The 27,536-nt window shown below is 42.0% G+C and overlaps 1 protein-coding gene across 1 annotated transcript; it reads left to right on the forward strand.

Moving 5' to 3' along the window:
- Positions 1–444: 444 nt before the first annotated feature.
- On the forward strand, positions 445–27,158 carry Golph3 (golgi phosphoprotein 3). The gene is made up of 4 exons (XM_051150985.1): positions 445–712; positions 15,036–15,167; positions 21,137–21,251; positions 26,064–27,158. Exons 1-4 carry the CDS (start codon positions 488–490, stop codon positions 26,486–26,488), a joined length of 897 nt encoding a protein of 298 aa, XP_051006942.1. The 5' UTR covers positions 445–487; the 3' UTR covers positions 26,489–27,158.
- The last annotated feature ends 378 nt before the right edge of the window (positions 27,159–27,536 follow it).

Here is a 27,536-nt window from a genome sequence, read left to right on the forward strand (position 1 = left end):
GCCAGGCCGGACCGTGAGAGCTTAGTGAGAGGCGGATGAAAGCGGGGCGGGCCACCGACCACGACTCAGGTCCCGAGAATCACGGACACTACTGTGCCCGAAGCCCCGCTGTCCGCCCGGGGTGGGAGGCCGCTAGCCACTCCCCCTCGCTCGCGCCGCTTCCGGCACCCCGGCCCCGCCCCGCGCCGGCGCTGCCACATCCTCCGGTGACGTCAGCGCGCGCCGCCATATTGGGAAGTGCCGCCGCCGCCGCCGCCTCCGCTCGGGATCCTGGGCCGTGTGGGGCCACAGCGGCGGGCTGAAGGCACCTCTGTGTGTACCCCGCCGACGCCCCGGCCCGCCGGCTTCACCCAGACCCGGCTCCCCATGACTGCCTTCGGCCCCGCAGCCCACGGCCATCGCCCCAGCTCCGAGGAGAATTAACACGGAAGCTCCCGGGGCCGGGGCCGCGTCCCTGTCTGTCCGGCGCGGCTCCTCGGCCGGAGCCATGACCTCGCTGACCCAGCGGAGCTCGGGCCTGGTGCAGCGGCGCACCGAGGCCTCACGGAACGCCGCCGACAAGGAGCGGGCGGCGGGAGGCGGCGGCGGCAGCGGCGAGGACGAGGCGCAGAGCCGCCGCGACGAGCAGGACGACGACGACAAGGGCGACTCCAAGGAAACGCGGCTGACCCTGATGGAGGAGGTGCTCCTGCTGGGCCTCAAGGACCGAGAGGTGCGGGCGCGGCGGGCCGGGCGGGGCGGCGGCGGGGCGCGGGCTCCAGGTGGGCCCAGGTGGGCGCCGACCGAGGCCGCACCTGCCGCTGGCTCGGGAGCCCCTCGCCCCTGAGCGCCAGACTTGTCCCGAGAGTGTGGGAGTCAGCACCCCCCCCCCGTCCTCTCCCCCGGCGGGGCCCCCTGTGTTCCAGGTCCCCCCGTGTCCCCCCTCCGCCCCCCGGTACCAGGTGCTTGGGTTTTTCCTTCCTCTGTTCACACTCTTCGTATCCAGGTCTTGGCCGTCTTTGCGTTTCCTCCTCGCTTTCTTCCGCAAATGATTGCAATTCCAGCCCGAGATGGCTTAAGTAGATCCAAAGACTGGGGGGGGGGGGTGGTGGTACCATCGCCCCCAAGTATTGAGCTTTTGCAGGTTTTAAGACCTGGGGGAAAGAGTGACGGATATTCTTGCTGTTGGCCTCTTTTTTGTTTTTGTTTTTGTTTTTATGTAAAACTTCAGTTACGACTTGCTGTTAAGAATTAGCAAAAGTTATTTTATCGGGTATTGTTTAAAAAGTCAGTACAAAATTGTTCTAAGACCTAGGAAGTAACTTTTTGGGTCAGCTTGGTTTGAGCGAGCGGTGAGTTAGTATTGCGGTTAGTTGCTCCGTTGTCGCCCCAGTTTTGCCATTTTAAGGGAAGGTTTGTGAAGTGCTGGGAATACCAAGTTTGCGATTTGATGAAAGGCCGCAAAGATTTAGATAGACTTTTGGAAAGGTCGTTTGCACACCAAATATCTAGGGGTTTTACACGTAGAAGTTGAAAAAAAAATTATAGTGATTGTGCCTATTCAACATCTGGATTTTGTAGTTAAACGTTTGATTTTATTACATACCCATCCGTCTACAAAATGATTATCTTGAAAGACGTAGAGGTTTGGATGTCTCATAAATCATGTGTGATGAGGTGGCCCGGAAGCTTGTTTCGTTTCAGTGTGGAAACTCTAGACAGCACATTTTGAGAGTCAGATAGAAAGGGATGGGTCTTGTTGTAAGTAAGTTTTTACAATTCAGGAAGGAGGGCAAAAAATTCAGTTCATCCCCATAAAACAATTTTCTAGGGCCTCAAACTTCGCAGCGGTAGAAAGGTGAGTTTTTCTGTGCACTGTTTGTGGGTCCTGGGATGTTAGCTGCTATCCAGGGAAGTGATTCTCAGTGGAAATGTTCACATGCCTTAATAGCCTTCAGCTTGAAGACACTTAGTAGTCCTCTCGCTGTAAAAGGGGCACAGTACTTGTTTAATTAGTTATAATGAGGAAGGCAGGTGGGGTGTGTGTGTGAGCGTGCTGATATGAAAAGCTAGATGTTAGTGCCATAGTAATGCGATTTTAGAAAGCATTTGTTGAGAAAGTATTATTTAGAAAGTAGGCTTCTTGGTAGTACACCCTTTTCCTTCCCTCCTCCTCTCCTTTGAAACAAAACAGATTATGAGACATTTTCAGGGAATACAAGAAAAACAAAATGGACACTATGTTCCTGGGTTAGCATATTGGTTCTGTATTGACACAACTCCATAAACCTAAAACTAGAGGAAAACTTGCTTTTGGTCTTGTCACATTGAGGAAATAATGGTGAGAAAGTCCCTTTTATTTTAGAGGCGTTACTCCGAATGCTTAAGCTAAAGCTGTCAACACTTACTTAGCTGTGGTTGGTTCCCATGAAGATAGCCTGAAGAAGTTTTTGAAATTTAATGCCACAACATTTAGGTATGTTTTTGTTTTTAAGCAATTGAAGTTCTTTGATGCCAGGTAATTGAAGCCATCTCTTGTGATTATTTTGTGTAAGTATCAGTAGACTTCATAAGTTATGGGGGCGGGGTTTAAGATGTAGGCAAGTATAAGAAGTGGTGTTGTGGTGGGGCAGGGGTTTTGCATTGCTTCTTGGTGTATAGTTTTTTCATTGATTGTATATATACTAGTGTGTATGTATACTTGTATGTATACATACTAGTAACTAGTCTTATACACTAATCCAGCTTTTTGGGGGGAGGTTCCCCCCCTTTTTTTTTAAGACAAGGTCTTGGTACAAAGTGTAGGATGGCTTCCAATTCCTGGTTTCCTGCCTCTGTTTCCCTAGTGCTAAAATCATAGGCATGTTTATACTCTTTTAAAGGGTCAGGAGTTTTCCTATCTTCTCCCAAGGTACTTAAGCCTATTCAGCAAGCTCCAGACCAGTATGGGACCCTGTAGACTCAATTTTTTAATCCAATATATTTTATTGCAACTTAGTAACCGAGCCTACCAAAACAATAGGAAAAGAGGATTAAAGAACACAGTGAAAAAATTGTAAGGATATCAGTTCCAATGAACGATTCTCCTGGCGTAATCAGCAGGATTTTATCTGTTGGAACCTGGAGTAACTGGAACCCAGAACCTCAGCAGGAGCCGGAGCCCAGAAGCCTTCCCTCGAGTGGTTCTCTCTAGGAGCGTCTCGAAGTGGAGTGATGAACAGCCAAAACTATCCAAAGTCTCCAAAAGCCTGCCTCCAGTTCTGGGCTCACTTATATCTCCTCCCAGAGTCTGTTCATGGGATCTTTTCAGCTGGCAAAAATCAAGCTCCTGCTTGATTTTTAGTGGATTAACCTCACCTGTTCTCTCACAAGAGTGTTCTGATCCCACACTTGGGATCCTAAAAAACAAGTTTATCTCTCCTTTAAGACCCTGTCTGAAAAACAAGGTGGTTGTTATCCGAGGGCAACATGATCATATATGCACACACAGTTTAAAAAAAAAGTGAGGCTTTGTAGCCCTTTTCTTTACATACTAGTGAGTGAGAGTCTCAGAATTCTCATAAAAGGTGGGAAATGGCTAGGTTACTTCAAATGTTTGGGATTGTACTTTGTGCCCCTTATTGTTACACATTAATGAACTTTCCCCATTTTGTCTTGCTTGGGGCGAGGGTGGGGTTCTACATTGTGTTTAGCCATCGAATTGATGCTTTTTATTATTTACTTATTCATCCATTCACTTATTTATTTTTGAGGCAGAGTCTCTCCATGTAGCCCTGGCTGCCCTGGAACTCATTCTGTAGACCAGGCTAGCCTTGTACTCGAAGATATCCTTTGGCCTCTGCCTTCAAATGCTGGGACTAAAGGCATGTGCCACCACTGCCCAATAGATTGTTTTTTTTTTTTTTTTCTTGGTTTTGGTTTTTTGTTAGAGACAGAGTTTCTCTGTGTAGCTTTGGCTGTCCTGGACTCACTTTGTAGACGAGGCTGGCCTTGGATTCACAGATTCGCCTGTCTCTGCCTCCCAGAGTGCTGGGATTAAAGGCGTGCACCACCATGCCTGGCTTGGATGGCTTCTTGAAGGATCTTCTATTTTTTGTTTGTTTGTTTGTTTTGTTTTGTTAAAGCTAGGCTTGTCCAGTCAGTTGTCCTCCTGAGGCTTGAGGAAAAGCATAGTAGGCTAGAAGGATGGTCTACCTTTTCAGAACAGTGCTCCTGTGTACCACAGGCTTGAAAATGGTTCTTTGAGTTTTACTCTTGGCCCATTGGTGCTGTCTTTTTCTAGTGTGATTTTTTTTTTTTTTAAATTTTTTGAGTCATACTAGAAAAAGAGAGCACCAATGGAGTAAACAGGTTTAATTGGTAGCTTTATTCTCAGTTAATCCAAATATGGCACCCATGTGTCATTCCCTGTGCTAGGTGCTGAGGTTTCTAAGATTTTTAGCTTTTAAAGAGCATTCTGTCTACATAGGAGACAGAGCTCCAGAGGGTTTTGGTATGATGGGATACCAACGTTAGAGGAAATTGAAGATGTAGATTAGAGACTAGGGAAGTGCTGGGCTAGAAGAACCATCACTAAACGCAACTTGAAGAGGAAAGGGCTTATTTTAGCTCATAAGTATACTCTGTCAAGAAGAGAAGTCAGGATGGAAAATTTAGGCAGAGCCTGTGGGATGGGACACAAGACTCGGAATGCTGCCTTATTCTTCTTGGTTTGTTCTTCTTGGCTTGCTCAGTTTGCTTTCTTATACAGCCCAAGACCACCTGCTGGAGGTGGCACCACTCACAGTGGGCTGAGCCCATCCATATCAATCATCAATCACGAAAATACCCCACGGGCTTGCTCATAGGCCAATCTTATGGGGACTTTTTCTCAGTTTCTGTTCTTTGGTGGCTGTAGTTTGTGTCAAGTTGACAAAGAAACTAACACAAATACCATGGTTTTCGATTCTAGCCTTGCTTTTCAACTCCCAGTTGGGAGAGCTAGACTAAATGTTTTTGAATTCTTAGACTTCATAGTTTCCTGGGCCAAATAGACCTCTATTTATTGTCTATCACATAGCCTGTTACAGGTTCTAAGGGGTGCTATATTACTTAAGCTAAGAAAAATGCTGTTGCTTTTGACTAATGCTTGATCTTCGCTCTCCTCTTTGCTCTCCCCCTTTCATTGCTGAGGATCAAACTCTGACCTTGAGCGCCCCAGGCAAGTGCTCTGCCCCAGCCCAGCTTTCATTATTGTCGTTAGTTTGTGACCATCCTGGACATGATAACTTAGTGAATGTTTGACTTATTCAGTTACTACCTACTATGCCTTTTCACTGAAACTCTCAGTGTATGTTGTTTGTCTCTGTGCCTGTCTGTGCCCCGCCCCGTGTGTGTGTGTGTGTGTGTGTGTGTGTGTGTGTGTGTGTGTGTAGAAATATTTTTCCCTTGTAATCCTAGACCATCTGGGCTGGGAACTCTGGAAACCTGAAGGATTTTTGGTTTCTTTTCCCTAGATGGAAGCGCAGTCTGTGATTGTTTCCATTAGTTCCCTTCTCCAGAATACTGTTCACTCCTGAGATAGCAGGAGCCCCCAAACTTCCAGAACCAGTGACTGTCATGGCAGCTGTGTTGTATAAAGTGCCAAGTGTAGTTGGCAGGCAGTAAGTCTTATTTCCTTTTGCCTTTTGGCTCCAAAACAAAAAGCTTGTGAGGTGTCTGCCTCTTCTAGCCCTTGTAATCAGGTCTTCCCATATTTTGATCTTATTTCCTCTTTGTGGTGCTTTGTTTTTTAGGGGACGAGAATAATCCTTACTACTTTCAAGGCCAGAATCTTTACAGAAGGTGGTTAGGGCAGGATTCTACAACTTCTAAAAGTTATTTAAGAAAATATCTTATATATTTATTTGTGTGGGGGTATATAGGGCACTGTATGGAGGTCAGAGGACAACTCATGGGAGTTGGCTCGCTCCTTCTATCATGTGGTTTCCGGGGATCAAACTTGACTTACCAGGTCTTCGGTGGCAAATGCTTTCACACACTGTTTATTATTGAGACGGGCTCAGGTAGCCCAGGCTGGTCTTCAGCTCTGTGCTGAGGATGTCCATGAACTTGTGATCCTTCTGCTTCCATTTCTGGAGTATTGGGATTGCAGGCACTGTCTGCTGTCCTCAGTTTATGTTGTACATTTGGGATAGGCAAATCTCTCAACTGAGCTCAATCTCTAGTTCTGGGGTCCACAACTCTTTAACAATATTTCTTTTTAAAAATTTAATGTATATATTCATAGTGGAAGTAACAAATTTTTAAAAGCCATGAATTTGAAAGAGAGCAAAGGGAAGTAGGTATATGGGATGACATGGAAGGAGGAAATGATATAATTGTATTATAATCTCTAAAATAATTTAAAGAATTAATGTTATTTGTGTGTGTAATGGTGAGGGGTATATGCCTGTACTCTGGCTGGTCCCCAAGCTTTCAGGATCCACTGTGCTAAGGTACAGGCATACCTGGACATCCCTAGCTTTATGTGGATCCTACATATTATTTGAACTCAGGTCCTTGAGCTTTCACAGTAAGCAGTGTTACTCGCTGAGCCATCTCCCAGTCCCCAAATTTATTTCCATACTTAGAAATGTTTACACTGCTGAGGATTGAACTCAGAATAAGCATGCTGCTAGGTAAGTCCCTGCCATGGAACTGTACTCTTAGCTTGTCTACCATGTCCTGTTTGAGACTGTAATTCAGGCTGGTTCCAGACTCCTTGGTTGAAGTGAATTTTCTGTGCCAGGCTCTCAGGTGTTGAGGCTCCAGGCACTCTGTGCCCCTGTACTTGGAGATATTCAGCCCAGTGAAGTACAGGCTGTTACTTAACATGAAACAAAACATTTTTAGATGGGAATCACAAGAAGAACCTAGATGAAAGAAAAAAAAAAGCAGTCTTACTCAACTATAAAAGCAAATAAAAATTGTGTGAAAATAACAGTTATGATGGAGATTATGAATGGAATAAGGAACATGAGACTTTATTGGCACAGGATGTTAAAAAAAATCTGGGGTTGATATTGGAAGCAGTTGCAGGCTTTAAAGACAATACTGTAAACAGGCTTTTAAAAGATGTGAGTGTAGAAAGGAGTGGAAACACTGGAGACAGCAAAGACATTGGTCTTGGAATTACTAAAAACATTTACAGTTTGTTTGTTTCTTTGTGCATGCATGTGTACATGATGGTGTGCATTTAAAAGTCACATTGCAACTTGTGAAAATAAGTTCTCTCCATTATGAGGGTCTCAGGGTATCAGGTTTCTAAACACTTACCCCATTGGCCTGAACTTGCAAAATTTGGTGCCAGTATTGGGTGAAGATTAAAAGATTTATTTATTTGTTTGTTTGTTTAGAGACAGGGTTTCTCTGTGTAGCCTTGGCTGTCAGGACTAGCTTTGATAGTCTCAAACTCACAGTGCTCCACCTGCCTCTGCCTCTGAGTGCTGGGATTAAAGGCATGAGCCACCATGCTTGACTATATATTTATTTTTATTTATTTTTTGACCAGCATTTATGTCTATACCACATGCGTATGATTGCCTAAAAGATTAAAACAACAACAACACAGAATTACTAAGATTCCTAAGCTATGAGAGAAAGGAAGTAAAATGATGGTGTTGGGCTTAAGGCACGAGAATAGTAGAACTATGCCTTTAAACAACACACAAGTAGTCTGTATTAGGAAAATAAAGGTTACCAAAAAACAAGAAATAGGGACCAGAAACATGGCTCAGCAGTTAAAGTGTTTTTGCTGCTTTTCCAGAGGACCTGAGTTTAAGTTTCCAGCTCAGCATTCCCTGTAGCTCCAGTCCCAGGGCATATGACACCCTCTTCTAATCTCCTCAGCTACCTGTACACACACACACACACACACACACACACACACACACACACGAAAAAAAAAATCTTAAGTGTCTGGGGAGAGTGTCTCCATGATGAAGGCTCTTGCCTGGTGTGTGTAGCACTCTGTGTTTTCTTAGTATTGGAAGAAATTTAAAACAAAACAAAACAAAAAACCTGAGAAGAATTAAAGCCCATAATTGACCTTTAGTCACTAAAAATTCTACTTGTGGTAATTGTTTTGTGCTTGACACAAAACAGATATATAAATATACAAAGATGTGTGTACATAATTAAAAACTGTGATAGTTATGCTGAAGAAAAAAGAGAGGACTCTGAGAGTGAATTTGTTGTTGGGCACAGTAGAGACCTTTCTAAGAAATGTTGTTTGGTTAAGATCCAAAGGATTGAGAAGAGCCAGGCTTAGTGATGACACCCTATATTCAGAGGCCTATGTTGGCTTTGAGAAACTGGAAGTCGGTTCTTAGTTATATCAGGTACAAATTTCTAGTGTTTCTAATATTAACCCTTACCATGTTACTGATTGTATCTTAATTATTACCTTATAATAACCAGTCTTTTTCTTGTTCCATTTTCTCTCTGATCTATAAAGAAAAGTGTAAAGTGAAGATAGCCATTACTCTTAGCCATTATTATTTCTCGCCTACTTAAAAAGTGGGATCAACATGCATACACATGCACACATGTATATATGATGTATACATACATACATACATACATACATACATACATACATACATACATAAAAATGAATTGGTTTCGCTGGATAGCCCTGGGTGTCCAGGAACTCTCTCTGTAGACCTGGCTGGCATTGAACTCACAGAGATCCTCTCTCTCTTCCTAGTACTCGGATTAAAGGCCTGCACCACCACTGCCCAGGTGGTTTCCTAATTTTATAATAATCTTTGCACTGGGATCATTAAAACCATGTATTTATTTATGCTGCCTTATTAATACAGTATTTATTTGTCTTCCATCTGTCAAACTTTGATATAGGCTTTGATCATTTACAAACCTACTTTATTTGGGGATTTTAAATGCCTTAATATAACTCCCTTCCAAGAAGGTTAATGGGGACAGAAGTAGACTGAGTTCTTCAGGTGGATTTCAGCCAATGTCATCAGGATTCCAGCAGACCCATTAAACAGCAAACCAGAAATTCAGCAAAAGCAACTGCAACTGCAGCAGCAGAAACCTAGAAACCTCAAAGCATTCTCTGGAGTGTTTTGAGGAGGAGTGATTAACAGCCACGTGATGTGAAGTGATGCAGAAGCCAAAAAAGCCAACTTTCTGGTTTGGGGCTCATATATATCTCCTTTCAGTCTGTACCAGGATATTTATTAGCTGGCAAAAACCATGCCCCGGCATGAGGTAGTTCCTCTTCTAGTGGACAAACATGGGCCCTCTCACAAGTCTTTTTCAAGTGAACGCCCTTTTTATATCCCACACTTGGGATCAAAACAAAAACATGTTTACATCCACTACACTTGGAGCCAGCCACTTTCCCCAGACTTCCTGGGGTGGGGGTGGAGGGTAACAGAAAAAGGGACATAGAGAGCCAATGAGATATCAGAGAAAGAACTATGGGAGATGGAAATGGAGACAGCTGCTTCTGGATATGATGACAAAGGCTAACATTAGGCAAAAGAACTCATTGCTTCTGAAGAAAATCCAGATGTGAGTAGAAGAGCTGTGATTTGAGGTTCCCCTAAACAGTCCCCAAATCAGCCTGAGAGCCACCCACCCAACTGTGGCAGGCAGCCCCCATCTCAGTGAACTTGACTGCTGTCTTGATGACCCTTGAAATGGTGTTGGCTGGTTTGGAAGCTGTGGCTAGGGATGAGTGAGGTCAGAGGATGCTGAGGCTCTGATCTGTGTCTGTCAGTTTAGTATCACTACAGACACCAAGGAGACTGTAGAGGTGATCTTGGAGTGGGCATACATTTTAGGGGGGGTAAGAGGCCAAGGCAGAAGAGCTAGGACAGAGAATAAAGGCTACTTATTTTTTGAAAGTTTCATTTTGTAACTTTGGCTGACTTAGAATTTGCTATTAGACCAGGGTAGCCTCAGAGTCACAGAGATCCACCGTATTCTGCTGTGATTAAAGAAGGTACCCCACACCTGGCCCTTATTTTTAAATGTGTGTCTCTGTTGTTAATATACATTGAGTGCAGGTACCTTTGGGAGGCTCCAGGCATTGGATACTCTTGGAACTGGAGTTATAGGCAGTTGTGAGTGGCTTGATACTGGGGATCAAATTCATGTTCTCTGGAAGAGCAGCATGTGCTCTTAACCATGGTACTGTTTGCTCAGCTCTTCTCTACTTGGATTTAAAGCCTGGTTCCTAGAAAGTTACATACAATATTCTGACATGCATACAGTAAATAAAAGTGGTCCAATGTCAAAAAGTTTGGCAAATACTGAATTTATTTACTTTTAGGCTTTGTCATGATTGTTACTGTTTGGTTATAAGTGGCAAGATCAGTGTCTTTGTACATAAGTTTTTCTATGCATGGTACTCTGTAATATAGCTTAAGGTCTATAGAACTGTGTCAAAAGATTTGCATTTCTTTTTTTTTTTTTTTTAAATCCCTCCCTGTTCTTTGTTTAAAATTGAGACAAGGTCTCACTCTGTAGCCCTGCCCTGCCTGTAATTTTCTATGTAGACGAGGCTGGCCTTGAACTCACAGAGCTGAGCTTGCCTCTGCCTCCTGAGTGCTAGGAGTACTATACAAAACCTGTATTTATGTTTCTATATCATTATAAATTCAGGGCATATTTATCTTATTTTTGTATCTTATGTAAAATATGGATCAAGGACTTTTTCCATATTGTATCTGTTTGTATAATACATGAAAAATCTTAGAACATCTGGTTGTTGTATCTCTCTTAGTAAACCTTCAGAGTATGTTTACCCTGTATTCCATTGTGAGTGGCTAACTCAAGTTTCTCCTCAAGAGATTAGGACTAAGTAGTGTAGCTCTTCACCCCACTTGGGAGGGCTTCTCCTTATTGACACTTTGGAGGGCCCAGTAAACAATGCCCCCTTTCCCATGCAAGCCAGACCACTTGAGGGGAAAGAGAGCAGGCAGTTGGAGATCCACACCAGTGATGGTCGTTACTGACAAACTGGGATGGGGTGTTCCTAGATGTGTAGTTCAGTCTTGCCTCCAGATGTTAACCTTGAAACTGCCAGTGGTGGGGAAGATTGTTTCTTTGGAGTATGTCCCCTTGCCTCATTTGTTCATTCTTTCTGCTGGACTTCCTGACTGAATGGTGCACGGAATGATAAAGACCTGTTTCACTTGAGTTTTTGTTTTGTTTTTTTTTTTAAGTTTAGGAAATGTGCATTTTATTTATTTTTCTTTTTTTTAAAAATTAATTTATTCTTGTTACATCTCAATGGTTATCCCTTCCCTTGTATCCTCCCATTCTTCCCTCCCTCCCATTTTCCCCTTATTCCCCTCTCCTATGACTGTTTCTGAGGGGGATTACCTCCCTCTGTATATACTCATAGGGTATCAAGTCTCTTCTTGGTAATCTGCTGTCCTTCCTCTGAGTGCCACCAGGTCTCCCCCTCCAGGGGACATGGTCAAATGTGAGGCACCAGAGTACGTGAGAAAGTCATATCCCACTCTCCACTCAACTGTGGAGAATGTTCTGACCATTGGCTAGATCTGGGTAGGGGTTTAAAGTTTACCGCCTGTATTGTCCTTGGCTGGTGCCTTAGTTTGAGCGGGACCCCTGGGCCCAAATCTGCCTATCATAATGTTCTTCTTGTAGGTTTCTAGGACCCTCTGGATCCTTCTACTTTGCTATTCTCCCATGCTTCTCTCATCTAGAGTCCCAATAGGATGTCCTCCCCTCTGTCCCAGTTTCCTGGTAAGTGAAGGCTTTCGTGGGACATGCCCCTTGGGCTATTATGCAGATATAAGTGAGTATATACCATTTGACTCTTTCTGCTTCTGGGTTGACTCACTCATTATGATCATTTCTAGCTCAATCCATTTATCCACAAATTTCGGGAATTCCTTGTTTTTAATAGCTGAGTAGTATTCCATAGTGTATATGTACCATAGTTTCTTTATCCACTCTTCTACTGATGGACATTTAGGCTGTTTCCATGTTCTGGCTATTATGAATAAGGCTGCTATGAACATGGTTGAGCAAGTTTCATTTGAGTTTTACACAAAACTATGAGGTCTGCCCTGATGGTTGGCAGTTTGGTTCTGGCTGGGACCCAGAGGACCCACAGCAACAGAGGATGCTGCAGTCCACTAGCTTAGCAGCTAGCTAGCTCTCTGTTAGAGAGAAGAGAGCTGGGCAGTGTAGTGAGCTGCATATGCTGGGACTTTGAAGGCCATCTTACCTGACCTGACAGTATATTAGGGTCTCTCTGGCACACTCTGTAGTATGTTTTGTTCTATTTTGGACCCATGCCATTCTAGATACCTGTGTGTTGGAGGGCAGTACATAACCCGCTTACTTTATCTTGGAATGTCTCCCCTTGCTGATATTACTTTTTAGGGCAAAGGGACTAATTTTGAAATTGGAATGCCTCAGGTTGTTCAGTCCTCTGACTGAACTCAGGTTGGAGTTGTCTCGTACATACATGATGGGTGAGGCGAGGGGCACTGTCTTACAGCCCCTGGTCCTCATGCTTTGTTTTGCTTCCAGGAGTAAGAGTTGGGTACCACCTCGATCCTCTATTCTCTCACCCTGTATGCAAACACAGCTAGTTACTTCTGCCTCTTGAGCTAAAGATGGAGCTGCTTGATACTGCCAGTTTTTTACTAGTCTTTCTCATAGGTTCTTGGCTACCTCATTAAAAGTGGCTCACTTGCTGTGCTAGATAGGAAAGATTTCTGCTGACACACACATAAACATGCTATGAGTATGTAGTCCTCCACTGGGCTCCTGTAATTGTTCTTTAGAGAAACAAGGTCAAGTTTTCCTTTAAACTCTTGACTCTGAGCAGTTCCCCTGCTAACTTGTTTACACTCTGTTGTGTCGTGGATTCACTAGAGAACTGGGCTGGCTGAGGTTGATTGCAGATGACTGGCACTCTCCTGGTCTGCTTTGTCTCTAGCCTACTTAATCTAATGTGGCATTGTTATCTGGTCAGTCATATTACTCCCACTGTTGTTTTGGGTCAGTTTATGCAACTTAAAAAAAAAAAAACCTTCCCCCAGTAATTTCTGATCATGTTTTTGAGATATGGGTTTATTAAGAGGTTATCAAGGCACTGGGTACTCCGTTGCTTGATGTTTCTCTTAGCTTCACTGATCCTGTATATTTCAGATAAGTCCCATAAACTTTGGCATATAATTGTTCTTTTTCTTCATCTACTTTCCCATGTGAGCTAATTCATTTTTTTCATTAAATGTAATTCTGAACTCTGTAGTAAAGAGCATGTTCTGCTGATATCGCTGGGTGACTCATAGCATGAGAACAGTGGGGACATTCGTATTCAGCCCTGTTATCTGCCATCAAAGGTACACTGCTAAACTGTCTAGCTGGCATTTTCAGACCGGTGTGCTCACCACACCCACCCTACTTCATGAAGTGTATGCTGTCTACACTTTGGTTTTCCTTGCAAGAACCCCATCTGTATCTTCAGGCTTTTGAGAACCACACAGCTGTTAGTTTCATGTGGAATCAATTCCCAGGCTTTCTAAGTCTTTAATTTCTTCAGATCTTGATTTCTATCGATTACTGTTTTTTAATAAACATGTTGCTTAGTTTCTTACAGTCTTTTCATTTTAGCAAATCTCAAAGCTAGTCTGCCTCCTTGATTTCACATTGAAATTGGCTTTTTAAATAATAATTATTTTTTAAAAACCTAGTTATTTACTTAGTTTTAGACAAGTCTCACTGTTACGTACCTCTGGCTGTCCTGGATCTCACTGTGTAGATCAGAGATCTACCTGCTTCTGCCTCCCAAGTTTTGGGATTGGTAGGTCACAGTGCCCGACAAAACTGTAGTTTTGCTTATCACCCTATAGTTCCTTTTACCTAAATGCTGCTCTTCCAAAAGTTCTCATTAAAAGTGGTATCTTGGGAGTTGCACTTAAGTCCCCATATCATTAGTGAAGCTCCATGAACTCTGATGGTCAGCCATCCTCTTAAATCCTGGCTGATCACTTTGACCTGGCTAAAGTACCAGGAAGCCTTCCCTGTGTAGCCCAGGCTGCCTTGAATGCTGGAGGTATGAGCCACTATGCCTAGCCTGGATTTTTATTTATTAAAACATTTTAGTTTAATTTGTGTGTATGGCTGTTTTGTTTTCATGTATGTCTGCACTACCTGTATGTATGCCTGTTTATTTCTTAACAAAATCTCAAACGTTCAGTTCTACCAATAAAAACCCAGAAGTCAGATGCTGGGGTGAAAGCATGCTAGCTCAGAGAGACAGAGAAAGCACCTAGCTGACCTTCCTCAGCAGAAAAGGAAACCTCCTTCCCCACAGCTTCTCCAAAAACCCTCAAACTTAATGTCCCCCCCTTCTACTTCCTGTGTGTCTGTCTTCTTGACTTGCTCGTTTTTTCCTATGTTCACTCCCTATTAATTGGCTGCTTGCTCCATCTCTTGACCTAGGATTAACTTTATTTAATCCTGTTTACAATACTCAAGCAGAAACGTCTTGGATTAAAGGTGTGTGCCAGGACTGAGTAGAATCAGGTTTTTCAGTAAACAATACAATTTGGGGTTCAGAGTGTGATCAAATATCTTGCAACATATGTCTGGTGCTCAAGGAGTCCAGAAGAGGGCATTGAGTCCCTGGGAACTGCAGTGACAGACAGTTGTGAACCACCATGTGGGTGCTGGGAACTCTAGTTCTATGTAAGGGCATTAAGTACTTTTAATCTCTGAGCCATCTCTCCATGCCTGACTTTGAACTCTTGAGCAATTAGAATACCTCCATATCCCAACACTATAATTATAGGTATGTATTGTTTTGCCCAGCTTAACCTCTAAAGTTCTTCTTTGTTTATATGAAAGAATATGCTGCTTAAAAAAAAAATCCCTGCCCCAGATCCTATGTTAGCAATATACTAATAGTGCATTTTTAGTGTTTTGTTATAAAAAGACGTGTGGCTTTGGCTAAAGATATTTCTACTTATGACTTAAGGTAAATTAGCTGTTTTGTTTTCTTTATTCTTTTTCAATAGGGTTATACATCATTTTGGAATGACTGCATATCATCTGGATTACGTGGCTGTATGTTAATTGAGCTAGCCTTGAGAGGAAGGTTACAATTAGAGGCTTGTGGAATGAGAAGAAAAAGCCTTTTAACAAGAAAGGTAAGAGGACTTCTAAATAATACTCCTTTACAAGAATTTGTTCTATATAGATGAGGACTATTTCTTTTTCTTTTCTTTTTTCTTTTTTTCTTTTTCTTTTTCTTTTTTTTTTTTTTTTTTTTTGAGACAGAGTTTCTCTGTGTAGCCTTGGCTGTCCTGGACTCGCTTTGTAGACCAGGCTGACCTTGAACTCACAATGATCCATCTGCCTCTGCCTCCCGAGTGCTGGGATAAAAGGTGTGCGCCACCACACCCGGCTATTTCTAATAGCTTTAAATACTTAAATAGTTTAAAATTGTCATAATTGGATTGCATTCTTGGTTTTTCTGGTTCTTTGCATATGCAACAGATATCACTTACTGTTAGGATCGATGTCCATTGCATCTTAAGAAAATGCCTAACTTTATTTGCTTCTGAAAAAGTTTGAAGTAAGTTTGAAAACCTTGAAACTTTTAAAAATTCAGTCTTGAGCCTGGCATTGGTGACGTACACCTTTAATCCCAGCACTCGGAAGGCAGAGGCAGGCAGATCTCTGAATTCAAGGCCAGCCTGGTTTATGAAAGAGAGTTCCAAGATAGCCAGGACTCCCCAGAGAAACCCTGTCAACTTTGTCTTGTAAAAACAAAACAAAACAAAACAAAAATCCAGTTTGTGGAACTCAGTTACTCATCGGAAATTAATCTTTTTTGGTGGAAGACTGTGATTGACTTTATACTTATTCCCATGGTGAAGGTGTTTGTAGGTACTTCTGTAGTAGAACAGAAATGTATATGCTAGGTTTTGGATTTTGTTGTTGTTGTTTTGTTTTTTGTTTGTTTTTTCGAGACTGAGTTTCTCTGTGTAGCCTTGACTGTCCTGAACTAGCTTTGTGGATCAGGCTGGCCTCGAACTCACAGTGATCCGCCTGCCTCTGCTGCCCAGTGCTGTGATTAAAGGCATGTGCTACCACACCCGGTTTTAGGTTTTGGATTTTAAATTCAGACCCAGCCTCAAATATTGAAGATTGTTTCTTTTCTATTCTTATGCTTTGGACATGGTATTTCAAAACCAATTTAGTAATTGTATTATATTTATAAATCTAAATGTTAGGCCAAACATTTGTTTGTTTTTCAAGACAGGGTTTCTAAGTGCTCTGTAGCCTTGGCTATTCCCTTTGTATTCCAGGCTGGCCTGGAACTCACAGCGATTCCCCCTACCTTTGCCTCCTGAGTGCTGGGATTAAAGGCGTGCACCATCATGCCAGGCACGCAGTTTGTTTTTTTAAGACAGAGTCTTCACTTTTTAACCAAGGCTGACCTGGAGCTTACCATGCTGCCTTTGACCTTAGAGGGCCTCCCATCTCCATCTCCAGAACACTAAGATTACAAGCTCGTGCCTTCATTTCTTTCTTTTCTTTATTTCTTTTTAAAAAAGATTTATTTATTATGTATACAGTGTTCTGTCTGCATGTACACCTGCAGGCCAGAAGAGGGCATCAGATCACATTATTGATGGTTGTGAGCCACCATGTGGTTGCTGGGAATTGAACTCAGGACCTCTGGATGAGCAGTCAGTGCTCTTAACCTCTGAGCCATCTCTCCAGCCCATCATGCCTTCATTTCTTACTCTGAACACTGTCTGACTGATAAAACAAGAAACGATAATTTTATAAGAAGGAAAGCCATTAATGTGCTGACGAACTTTACATGCAGGAAGTAATGTAAGCTCTATGCTGGGTTGGAGTGAATGCAGCTCACAGTGAGTGCTTCCCTGGTGTGTGCAGGGTGGGGGTGGGCTCTGGGTTTGAGCTTAGTACTGGGTGGGTCAGGTGACATGGCCATGTTTGTCTAGTGGAGTCAGGGTCTAGGTGTATAGCTTAGGCTGGCTTTGAATTTAGATTCTCCTAACTCACTCCCTGAACTGCTGATATTATAGGCCAACACCATAGAAATAGTCTCTCATGCCATTTCTAAAGTCAATTTAGTAATTTACTGTTAAGACAGCTGTGCTGGCATTGGAATAATTTTTAAAAATTACTGTTTTGGAGAACTGTATCATAAAACAATACAATATTATATTAGTCTGAAGCCATGGTGACTTGTGGAGAGAAACAACCTGAGTAGGCTGTTATTGTAGTTATCAATAAAATATATACATAGATGAGATGAGTAATTTAGGAACTTTTCATTAGAGTCCTGACCTAAAGCAAAAAGAGTAAGCTAGCAAGAGTCCGTTTTGGGGGCTGGGGAGATGGCTCAGTGGTTAAGAGCACTGGCTGCTCTTCTGGAGGACCTGGGGTTAAATTCCTAGCACCCATAGGCAGCTCACAGCTCTCTGTAACTCCGCTTGGCAGGGGATCTGACATGCAGACATACATGCAGGCAAAACACCAATGCACATAAAATAAAAATAATTTTAGAAACGAGTAAGTTTTGTGTTGTTCCTGAGCAAGAGTCATGGACTGGTAATCGTCTGTTTAGTTTTCGGTTGTGTATTCAGTATTTAAGTATATCATGCACTGTGCTAGACTTTGGAATACAGTTATGGTCAGGAGAAACTTGTTCCCTCGCTGTAGTGGCTTACTATGTCATGTGCTGTAGGTAATGTTGTTGCAAAAATACTCCATATGATTTAACAGGTTAAAATTTAAAGTAATTGTGGTTTAGTTAAGATAATGCGTATAGTTAACTACCAAATGTAGCTGTTTTTCCTTGGTCTCTCCCTGGAAGCCAACTATTTTAGTTTTTTTGTTTTATTTTTAAAGACAGATTCTCTCTCTGAGGTCCTGTCTGAGTTGGAGTTTGGTATATAAACTAGGCTGGCCTCAAACTCACAGATCCTCCTGCCTTTGCTTCCTGAGTGCTGGAATTAAAGGCATGTGCCACCACTTCTGGCTCTGTCATCAGTTCATTTTAAGTTCATGTTAACAAATGACCATAGCCTTAGTGGATGTAATCATGTTGGTTTTTTATTTTTTGAGACAGGGTTTCTTCTTTGGGTAGCCTTGGCTGCCCTGGACTTGCTTTGTGGACTAGGCTAGCCTTGAACTCATCAGTCCACCTGCCTCTGCCTCCCAAGTGCTGGCGTGCACCACGTCTGGCATTGTGTTGGTTTTTGAAGGCTCTAAGGGAGAATCTGTTTGTACCTTTTCAGCTTTTGGTTGTTTTACTCTTGCTCCTTAGCTTCTGTCCACATCTGTCCTCATGGCCTGCCTCGTGTCATATTACTGCTGCACAACTGACCTTGGGCCTCTCTGTTATAAGATTATAGCTCCCACAGGGTTGCTTGTTTTATGAATCTAATATTTTCTGTTAAACCCTCAAGGCCTTTTTGAAATCTTTAATCTATATAATGCATTTCCTTGGAGGTCTTGTTTTTTATCTTTTTCCTTACTCTTTTTGCTTTAGGTCAGGACTCTAATGAAAAGTTCCTAAATTACTCATCTGTGTATATATTTTATTGATAACTACAATAACAGCCTACTCAGGTTGTTTCTCTCTACAAGTCACCGTGGCTTCAGATTGGAGTTAGCAAGGATTTATTGAAGTAGAGCATATTTGTTTGAAGTCACACATATTCTTGAAAGTTTTAAAGGAATTTAGAACTTGTTTGAAAAAAATTTTTTTTTAAAGACTTATATATATATTTATTATTTATACAGTATTCTGCCTGAATGTGTGCATGCGTGCCAGGAGAGGGCACCAGACCTCATCATAGATGGTTGTGAGCACCATGTGGTTGCTGGGAATTGAACTCAGGACCAGTGTTTTTAACCTTGAGCCATCTCTCCAGCCCACTTGTTTGAATCTTTGACTGGTTTTGAGCAGGAGCATTGAAATGTAGTAAGATCTGCCTGCTGACGAGCTCAGTATGGAACATGGGACTGAAAGTGTTGCCCTCATGTGCTCATAGGCTCACAGCAGCTGTGCTTAGCTGTACAAGGTGAAGCCATTCAGTGCCCCAGTGTGGACTGGAGTGTTCTCATGAGGCTTCACCCCCAGCTGAGGAGCAGCTGATGGCTGGGGAAGGTTGTGTGTGTGTGTGTGTGTGTGGCTACTGATAGGCTGTCCACACTCTAATGGATGACCTAACACCCATGTGCGTACAAGCAACAGTAGGAGTGGCTTATTTAAAAGTGTGTGTGTGTGTGTGTTTGTGTGTGTGTGTGTGTGTATGTGTGTGTGTGTGTGTGTGTGTGTGTGTGTGTGTGTGTGTGTGTGAAGGTGACAGGAGGAGAGCTGTTGGTGGGGAGAGAACGTGGAGAATTTGGGTTGGAGATGATCAAGTTACATTGTACATTGCTATGAAATTATCAAAGAATAAATAAAAGTATTCTTAAAGCATTAAAAATGTTCAGGGCCTCTACTCAGAAGAATTACAAGTGAATAGATGGTCAGACTTGTGGGCTAGAATCCTGTCAAAGGTAGTGGAGGAAATGACACATGTGAGAAAGGGTTAGAGCTGAACTTAGAAGAAAAATTATCTCCCCATAGCCAGGTTCTGACCCTAGTAGAACACTTGGCTCAGAAGCAAGGTGGATGATGAGGCCAGATTCTGGCCAGTGAAGAGAGGATGGAGGGAGCAGAAGGAAGTAGGTCACACGGCTACAATATCACAGGCACAGGGTTCTTTTCTCCTCAAGTCCTTTTCCGCTGTGAACCCTGGTCTAACTAAGCACCATAGAGTGAGTGTTCTGAATGATGTTTCTGAATCTGCACTGCCCAGTGTTGTAATCATGTCACTTTGATAAACTGAGCTATGCTGTAAAAACATACTGGGTTTTAAAAAACAGCAGTGGTGAACATACTAGATGTCTCAGCCTTCAAACATCTATTATGGACTAATTTTGGCTATACTGGATTAAACCCAGTGTTTAAAATTTTATTTTTTTAAATTCTTAAAGCTAGATTTGTGGTGGCGTTATGGTTATATATTTCGCTTGTATAATGCTGAGGATTAAGACCTTATATATTTTAATCTTTTGTGAAATTGAGCAAAAAAAAGAAGGACACTTTTTTGAAGAAAAATAAGAGAACAGTTATATTTTAAAAGTAAAATTGTTAAATTTCACAACATTTTTAATAGCCAGTCTAAGGTACTGTAATAGGCTGAATTTTGGTACTACAGAATTTCAACTAGAAATGTATTGCTTGGGAGATAAATGAGTGAAGCCCGCGGGAACCCAGGGTAGCTGAGTAGCGTGACAATATTAAGCTCATTTCCTACCGCCCCTGCCCCCCCCCCCCTGCTATTTTCCACTTTTTCTTGCCTTTGAGGTTTATTTATTTTATTTTATGTGTCTGGGGGTTCTATTTGTGTATATGTGTATGTACCACATGCATGCTGCAACTGTAAAGGCCAGAAGACATTGGATCCCCTGAAACTGGAGTTACAGGCGAGCTGCTGTGTGAGTACTGGCAACACACCCGAGTCCTGGAAGAACAGCCAGTGTGCCTAAGTCCTGAGCTGTGTCTCAGCCCCTTTTGACATTGTAACCCAGTATAGGTGATTTAGAGAGCCTGTCCTTACCAGCCCCACACCCTCATCTCTGATCCTCATCTACTTGGTGCTGGAGATTGAGTCATTTTATATAATCAAACCACTGCTTGTCTTACCAGTGGCAATTTAAAAAACGTCTTTGTTATTCCTGAAACTATATTTCCCCTTCATATCTTTTACTGAGCATAAGCTCATGGGAGCTATTTCTTAATTTTGTAATTTAATAACATTCATTGAGAAAATTAGTTTTGTTGCTTATGTGAAATGCCTTTAGTATATTGAATTCTTCCATATAATGGAGTCTTTCTTTGCCTAAGAATGTTTCAATGAATGAAGTTCTGTACTTAATAGCTCAAGGTTCAGCATCAAATGGAATTATAGTAAGTATAAGGTCTCTGAGCATGAAATGTTTACGTACTTACGTGTTTTTCATGTAACGAGTTTGTGACAAGAAGGTACCAGTGGATCTTTTCTGACCTCTTGTGTTTTAGGTGATCTGTAAATCGGATGCTCCAACAGGGGATGTTCTTCTTGATGAAGCTCTAAAGCATGTTAAGGAGACTCAGCCTCCAGAGACAGTCCAGAACTGGATTGAGTTACTTAGTGGTAAGCTGATGTATTAAAAAGTAAACATTGAGTCCTGTTTAGAGAAGTTTGTTTAGTTACGTATGGAAACGTCGTGCTGGTGGGATTATATATATATATATAAAGTCTTATCTCCTTTCACATGACAGACAAGATACTGAATAAGCTGGACATTCTTCCTTCAGGTGCTTGCTTGTTTGTTTTGAGTCAAGATCTTCTCACTATACAGGCTGAACTCCAACTCAGAGAGATCCACCTGCCTTTGCTGCCTAAGTGCTAGGATTAAAAGCCTGTACCACATGCTTGTATCCAATCATTCTTTTTTTTTTTTTTTTTTTTTTTTTTGAGACAGGGTCTCTTTGTGTAGCCTTGGCTGTCCTAGACTCACTTTGTAGACCAGGCTGGCTTCGAACCCACAGTGATCCACCTGCCTCTGCCTCCTGAGTGCTGGGATTAAAGGCGTGTGCCACCACGCCTGGCCCGACCATTCTTTATAAAAATCATTGGTACAGTTTTCTTTGTTTAGAGTGGGCCAAGCTGTGAGGATGTCCTCATAAACCATAAACTGTCTCTTGATCATTTATTACATGTACCAGTGGCTCATTGGGCTCATTCTATCTGGTGGTTGGTGTCTTGATCACCTGATTGCCTTTGGCAATGCATATACCCCAAACTAGTATTGGCCTAAGGGGTTGGGTTGATAAGTTAAGGTGGTTGTATACTTAACTAGTTAACATTATATGGCTGTGAACTGACTAACTCTTACAAGTGTAAGTGGTGACTGAACTTGGTTTTCAACTTGAGTTGCTGTTGGACTCTTCTCACTGGAGTGAGCATTGAAGAAATGGCGAGGTCTATAAGCTTTCTCCCAAAGTGAGTCCAGGACAGCCAAGGCTACACAGAGAAACCCTGTCTCAAAAAACCAAAAAAGAAAAAAACAAAAAAACTTTTTCCTCAAGTATTGAAATATAGTAGGATGTCCATTGGGTTAGATCACAAGTCACGAGGCAGATATTTAAACAATATCCTATGCTTTTAGATTGGCTATAGATGCCAGAATGTTGCTTTATAGCACATATTATTATTAGGTATACATTAGGAATGGCATGAAAGAGTGGGTCCAGCTTAGGAGGAAGAGAAAACAAAGCACATTGCTAGTAGTGGGAGTTGTAGTTGGAGCTCAGTGATGGAGTGCTTCGTACTGTGTGTGAGGCCCTGGGAAACAGAAAAGGAAAATAGCCACTTGCTTCCTATTGAGCAGATATACCAGACTGCAGTGCAGCTTGCCAAATAATAAAGATTTTTATCACTTTTATTTTAATAGGGGTGGTGAGGGGGTGATGGTGAGCTTGCTCTGGCACAGGGGCAAAGGTCAGAGGACAATCAATATGCAAGAGTCAGTTCTCTCCTTCCACAATGTGAGTCCCAGGGATGGAATTGAGATTGTTATGCTTGGCTGCAAGTGGCTTTGCTCACTGAGCCATCCTACTGCTCTCCCATTTTTATAAAATTTTAAAGTGTATAGGTCTGTAGCCAGCTTGGAGGCTAAAACTTTTTTTTTTTTTTCCTTTGAAAATTTCAGCTGTTTCAAAGTTGTCTTTATCAGTGTTATAGTCCTTAGGATCTAGAATGTCAGAGCTCTGGATTTGACTCCTGCCTTGCACTGTAGAAATATCAGCAACAGAAAAGGATGTGGTGCACTGTCTGAATGTCAGGGTTACATGGTACTGACATCAGTGCTGTGAATTTGCAAATGGAAGGGATCTTAAAATATATTTAAGATCACCTAAGTGTGTCTAATAATTTAATATTTTTGGCTCCTCTGAGGAAACTTTTAGATATTAAAGAAGGAAGAAGTCCTTGGATTAGACATTTAAAGGGTAAAAATTACACACAGAGAAGGAAATGTGCCTTTTCAGAAGGATTAGAAGGGACTAGTGAGATGGCTCAGCAGATAAGGGCGCTTGCTCGCCTGAGTTCAGTGTTTGAAGTAGGTGGCCACAAAGGTGTCTAGAGTGTGAGACCTGTCCTCGCTAGCAGACTGTTGGGACACAGTTGTGTTGTACTGTAGCTCTGTGAAAACATAATTGTATCTGACAGTAATAACCTAAGTAGCTAGTGTTGCTGGGGGATAGTACTTTGATAGCTTACAGGTTAGTATATGCATAGTTAGTTAATTGTAGAATTAAAGGAAAATAAGTATTTACATAAATGTGGCTATCCTCTTTAAGTTGTATTACTTTGAATTCTCCAAAGTCAGCTACTTCATCTTGTCTGATTCTAGCTTAGGGTTGTTAGCTTTCCTGCACTGGCTTTAGGAAACAGAGTAAGAACCCAAACCTAAACTGTCAGGTGGTAAGTAGGCTCTTGAGAGACAGTGGATTGTACAGTTGAAGGTGGAAGTCATACACCTTTGGAAAGGTCATCATCAGTGCTGTTTCTTCTGTTCTTAGGATGTTTTACTCTTTCTGGAAGTCTAGATGTAACTTGTGTGCCCATTCGCCTGTACCTTTCTTAGAGACAGTCCTTAGTACTGAATCATTTCTTTTCTTTTCTTTTCTTTTTTTTTTCTTTTCTTTCTTTCTTTGTTTTGTTTTGTTTTGTTTTGAGACAGGGTTTCTCTGTGTAGCTTTGGCTGTCGTAGACTCGCATTGTAGACCAGGCTGGCCTCAAACTCACAGGGATCCACCTGCCTCTGCCTCCTGAGTGCTGGGATTAAAGATATGTGCCATCACTGCCCACTAAATCATTTCTAATGCCTCATTTTGTTCTTAGGGCCACATTCCCATTTTATTCTAGCCAGTAAATTATATTATAAAGATTTCACACACACACATGCATGCATACGTGCATGCACGCACAAGCCCACACATGCTTGAAGACACTGATTTGTTTTAATATTTTATTTGAAAAAAATTCAATTATGTAAAATGTCCTTAACTACTAGTCATTCATAGTGCCAGCCCTTTATCATATACCTGAATTCCTTTTCCATTGTAAATTGCAGAATTTCAGTGGCTGTTCCACAGGCCAGTGGGTAAAGCACTTACTGACAGGCATGATGACCTGAACTTGGGATTGACTCCACATGATGGAAAGACAGACCTGACTTCTGCATGTTGTTCTCTGACCTCCACATTTGAGGCATGAGTCACACACATGTGCACACATATAGTCATAACAAATAATATAACAAAAGGCTGTCCCAGAGAATTCCAATTTTCCTTTGCTTTGTGCACATTTCCTTTAAGTTGTGTAGGTGCTATACTCGCTCTCTTTAAAGTCCTTGTCTGCTGGTTTTCTCATTTTTGCTACTTCTTGTTCATGGCTGATTTGGTTGGCTATTTCCATTCCTCATTAGTTTGCAGGCACATTTTCTTCTTTGCAAATGTAATGTGTTTTGTTATTAACAATATTGAATACTCAGCATTGTGAATATTAGATTAAGTGCTGAACTTTGAAGTGGGGGCCCTGAGTTCATCCTCATTATTGTCTCCTTTCCACCTCTCCCCAGGGGGAAGGGCAGCCCTGACTTTGGCTTTGGAAGACAGACATCTGAGTTACTTGTGGACCAACATGCTTTAAAGCTTGGGTGGTACAGTCTAGAGTAGTTTCCACGTGGTCTTTCTGGGTCTCCTGTGTCCTAGATGCTCTTACTTTAAGGCCTTTCACCTCAGGCTGGGTGGTGTTCAGGTTTTCCTCTCATCTCTGAAAACTCAGGCATTGTTCAGCTTTCTGGTATTTGTCTTTTTGCTTTTAGCTCTGTAGCTTCTCACTTCAACTTCTGTGGCTTAGTTGTCTGAGACTCGAGAATACTGCACAGGTCTTTAGACTACAGTCTTGCACCTTTCAGCTACTTTAGCTGTCTTGATCTCTGACTTCAGACTGGGTAGGGTGACTGCTGCGTCATTCCTGCTCTGTCCCCTAGGGTATGCCTCCAGGTAGTGTACGTGGGGCAGTCCTGAGGCTCATTAGATTTGCCCAAGAGTCATAGTTTCAGAATGCTTTATGACCAATATCTGAAAAGTCACTTTAAATTTATTTCCCCCATATTTCTAATAATAGTGAAGATTCTTTGCTGTCCAGGATAGTCTTTATTTTATATGTCTGAGTGCCCTGAGTGTATGCATGTGCACCATGTGTGCTGCAGAGGTCAATGACATTGTTTCCTCCTGGAAATCGGAGTTACAGGTGGCTGTGAGGCAACTCACTGATATGGGTGCTGGGAATCGAACTCTGATCCTCTGTGTGAGCATTATGTACTCTTGAGCACTGAGCTCCTGTCAAGGATATTTTGTACTCTTAGTGATACAAGTAAAATAGTTTCTGTGGCCATCTGAACAGCAATATATTCCAGGGCGCTACAGTCCACTACTCTTTCCTGGGATAATAACAGTGTTCTGTGCTGTCTAGTAGTTAATGGCCAGCCATTTATGGCTGTTGCTACTTAAAATGTGGCTTGTAAAGCTGAGGAACTGAAAATTTAAGTACCTTTTAAGTTTAATAGCTCCATTTTACTGACTTCAATAATTCAGCTTAGATATAACTTGAGGTTGATTCTCTAAGTGTTCCAAAGTCCAGCCTTAGAGTCTTTATATTGAATAAAGGAGCTGGTGATTGAGTTTTAATGTGTTCTAGTTTAGAAAAGTACTTTGCCATCTCAAAAGGAAGTGGATGCTGTGCCTGAGAGTGTGTTGGGAGCCTAGAACCCAGAGATCCAGATTTGGGCTTCATGGTCTAGGGGGATGTGGCTTATCTAATAGTATATATATTTTTGTTGTAATTCAACAAATCATACTCTCCATTCCTAACTTCTGGAATGTTCTTATCTAGGTGAGACATGGAATCCATTAAAATTGCATTATCAGTTAAGAAATGTACGGGAACGATTAGCCAAAAACCTGGTAGAAAAGGGTGTGCTGACCACAGAGAAACAGAACTTCCTCCTGTTTGACATGACGACACATCCTCTCACCAATAACAACATTAAGCAGCGCCTCATCAAAAAGGTACAAGAAGCTGTTCTTGACAAATGGGTAAATGACCCTCACCGAATGGACAAGCGCTTGCTGGCCCTCATTTACCTAGCCCATGCCTCGGATGTTTTGGAGAATGCTTTTGCTCCTCTTCTGGACGAGCAGTATGATTTAGCCACCAAGAGAGTCCGGCAGCTTCTCGACTTAGACCCAGAAGTGGAGTGTCTGAAGGCCAACACCAATGAAGTGCTATGGGCTGTTGTAGCTGCATTTACCAAGTAACTGTCAAATGGAAGGTTTCCTTTTTCTCATGTGAACGAGTAGCTTTTTCTTCTATTGACTTCTGGTTTTCTGCAGTTTGTACTTTCCCACGCTAATAATTTGCTTTTGTTCTACAAAATGGTGGGTGGCTATTTCTTTTTGTATGTACGCAGGATTCTGCTGGTACGAGAGGCCTTCCTCTTTCTGTTTTAACCAACCTCACTGCCACATTGGCACTCCACTCCCTGTTGCCATTCTCACTGTCCCCTGTTGTGGGTTTCCGGTGTACTTTGACTTTCAGAGTAGCTCCAGCCACCCCATGCACAGCTTCTGGATTACCTCAGATCGAGTTTTCCCACATGTGCATACTCACCTGGTGTTCCGCCTACAGTTCTGACAAGTCACAACAAGGCCTTCAACTCACCAAAGGTAAACATCTGTATCTCTTAGGACATTTTATACATAGACCTCAGTTGAGATGTATACTTAGCAAAATTATTTTTAAATTGAAACAGCACAGTAAATACATAATATAAAATGCCCCCTGGATTTTGCTTCCTATGTAAATCTATTGTATGATTACAGCTGATATAATTTTAGCTATTAAAATCATAAAGGTCCAATTGTTTCACAAAGCCGTTTGGGATGGGCTGCATTCCACTGATAACTGTATATAGTTTGAATTATATATGAATCGCCCCGTCTTCTGGCCACCTCTGCCTCATTTTAGTATTTTGCAAAATTTAATTGTGCATCTGATGCCCCTCACTTGGCTTCATTCATTGTTATTTGGTGGCAAAATAGACCCCATCATTGAAGGAGATGTGTGATTCATTCAGGGTTCTTTCTGAAGCCAAGCCTCACTTGGTTTCATTCATTGTTATTTGATGGCAAAATAGACCTCTCTCATCATTGAAGGAGAGACAAGATGTGTGATTCATTCAGGACTCTTTCTGAGCTGTGCCCCTTATGGTACTTTGCCTGTGCATCTCTATTGGGACTTTTTTTTTTTTTTTTAAACTTTTGCTGTTTTTATGATTTCTATAGGAAAGAGGCTTGTGACCAGTAC

Source organism: Acomys russatus, chromosome 9 (assembly GCF_903995435.1).
Source record: "Acomys russatus chromosome 9, mAcoRus1.1, whole genome shotgun sequence".
NCBI lineage: Eukaryota > Metazoa > Chordata > Mammalia > Rodentia > Muridae > Acomys > Acomys russatus.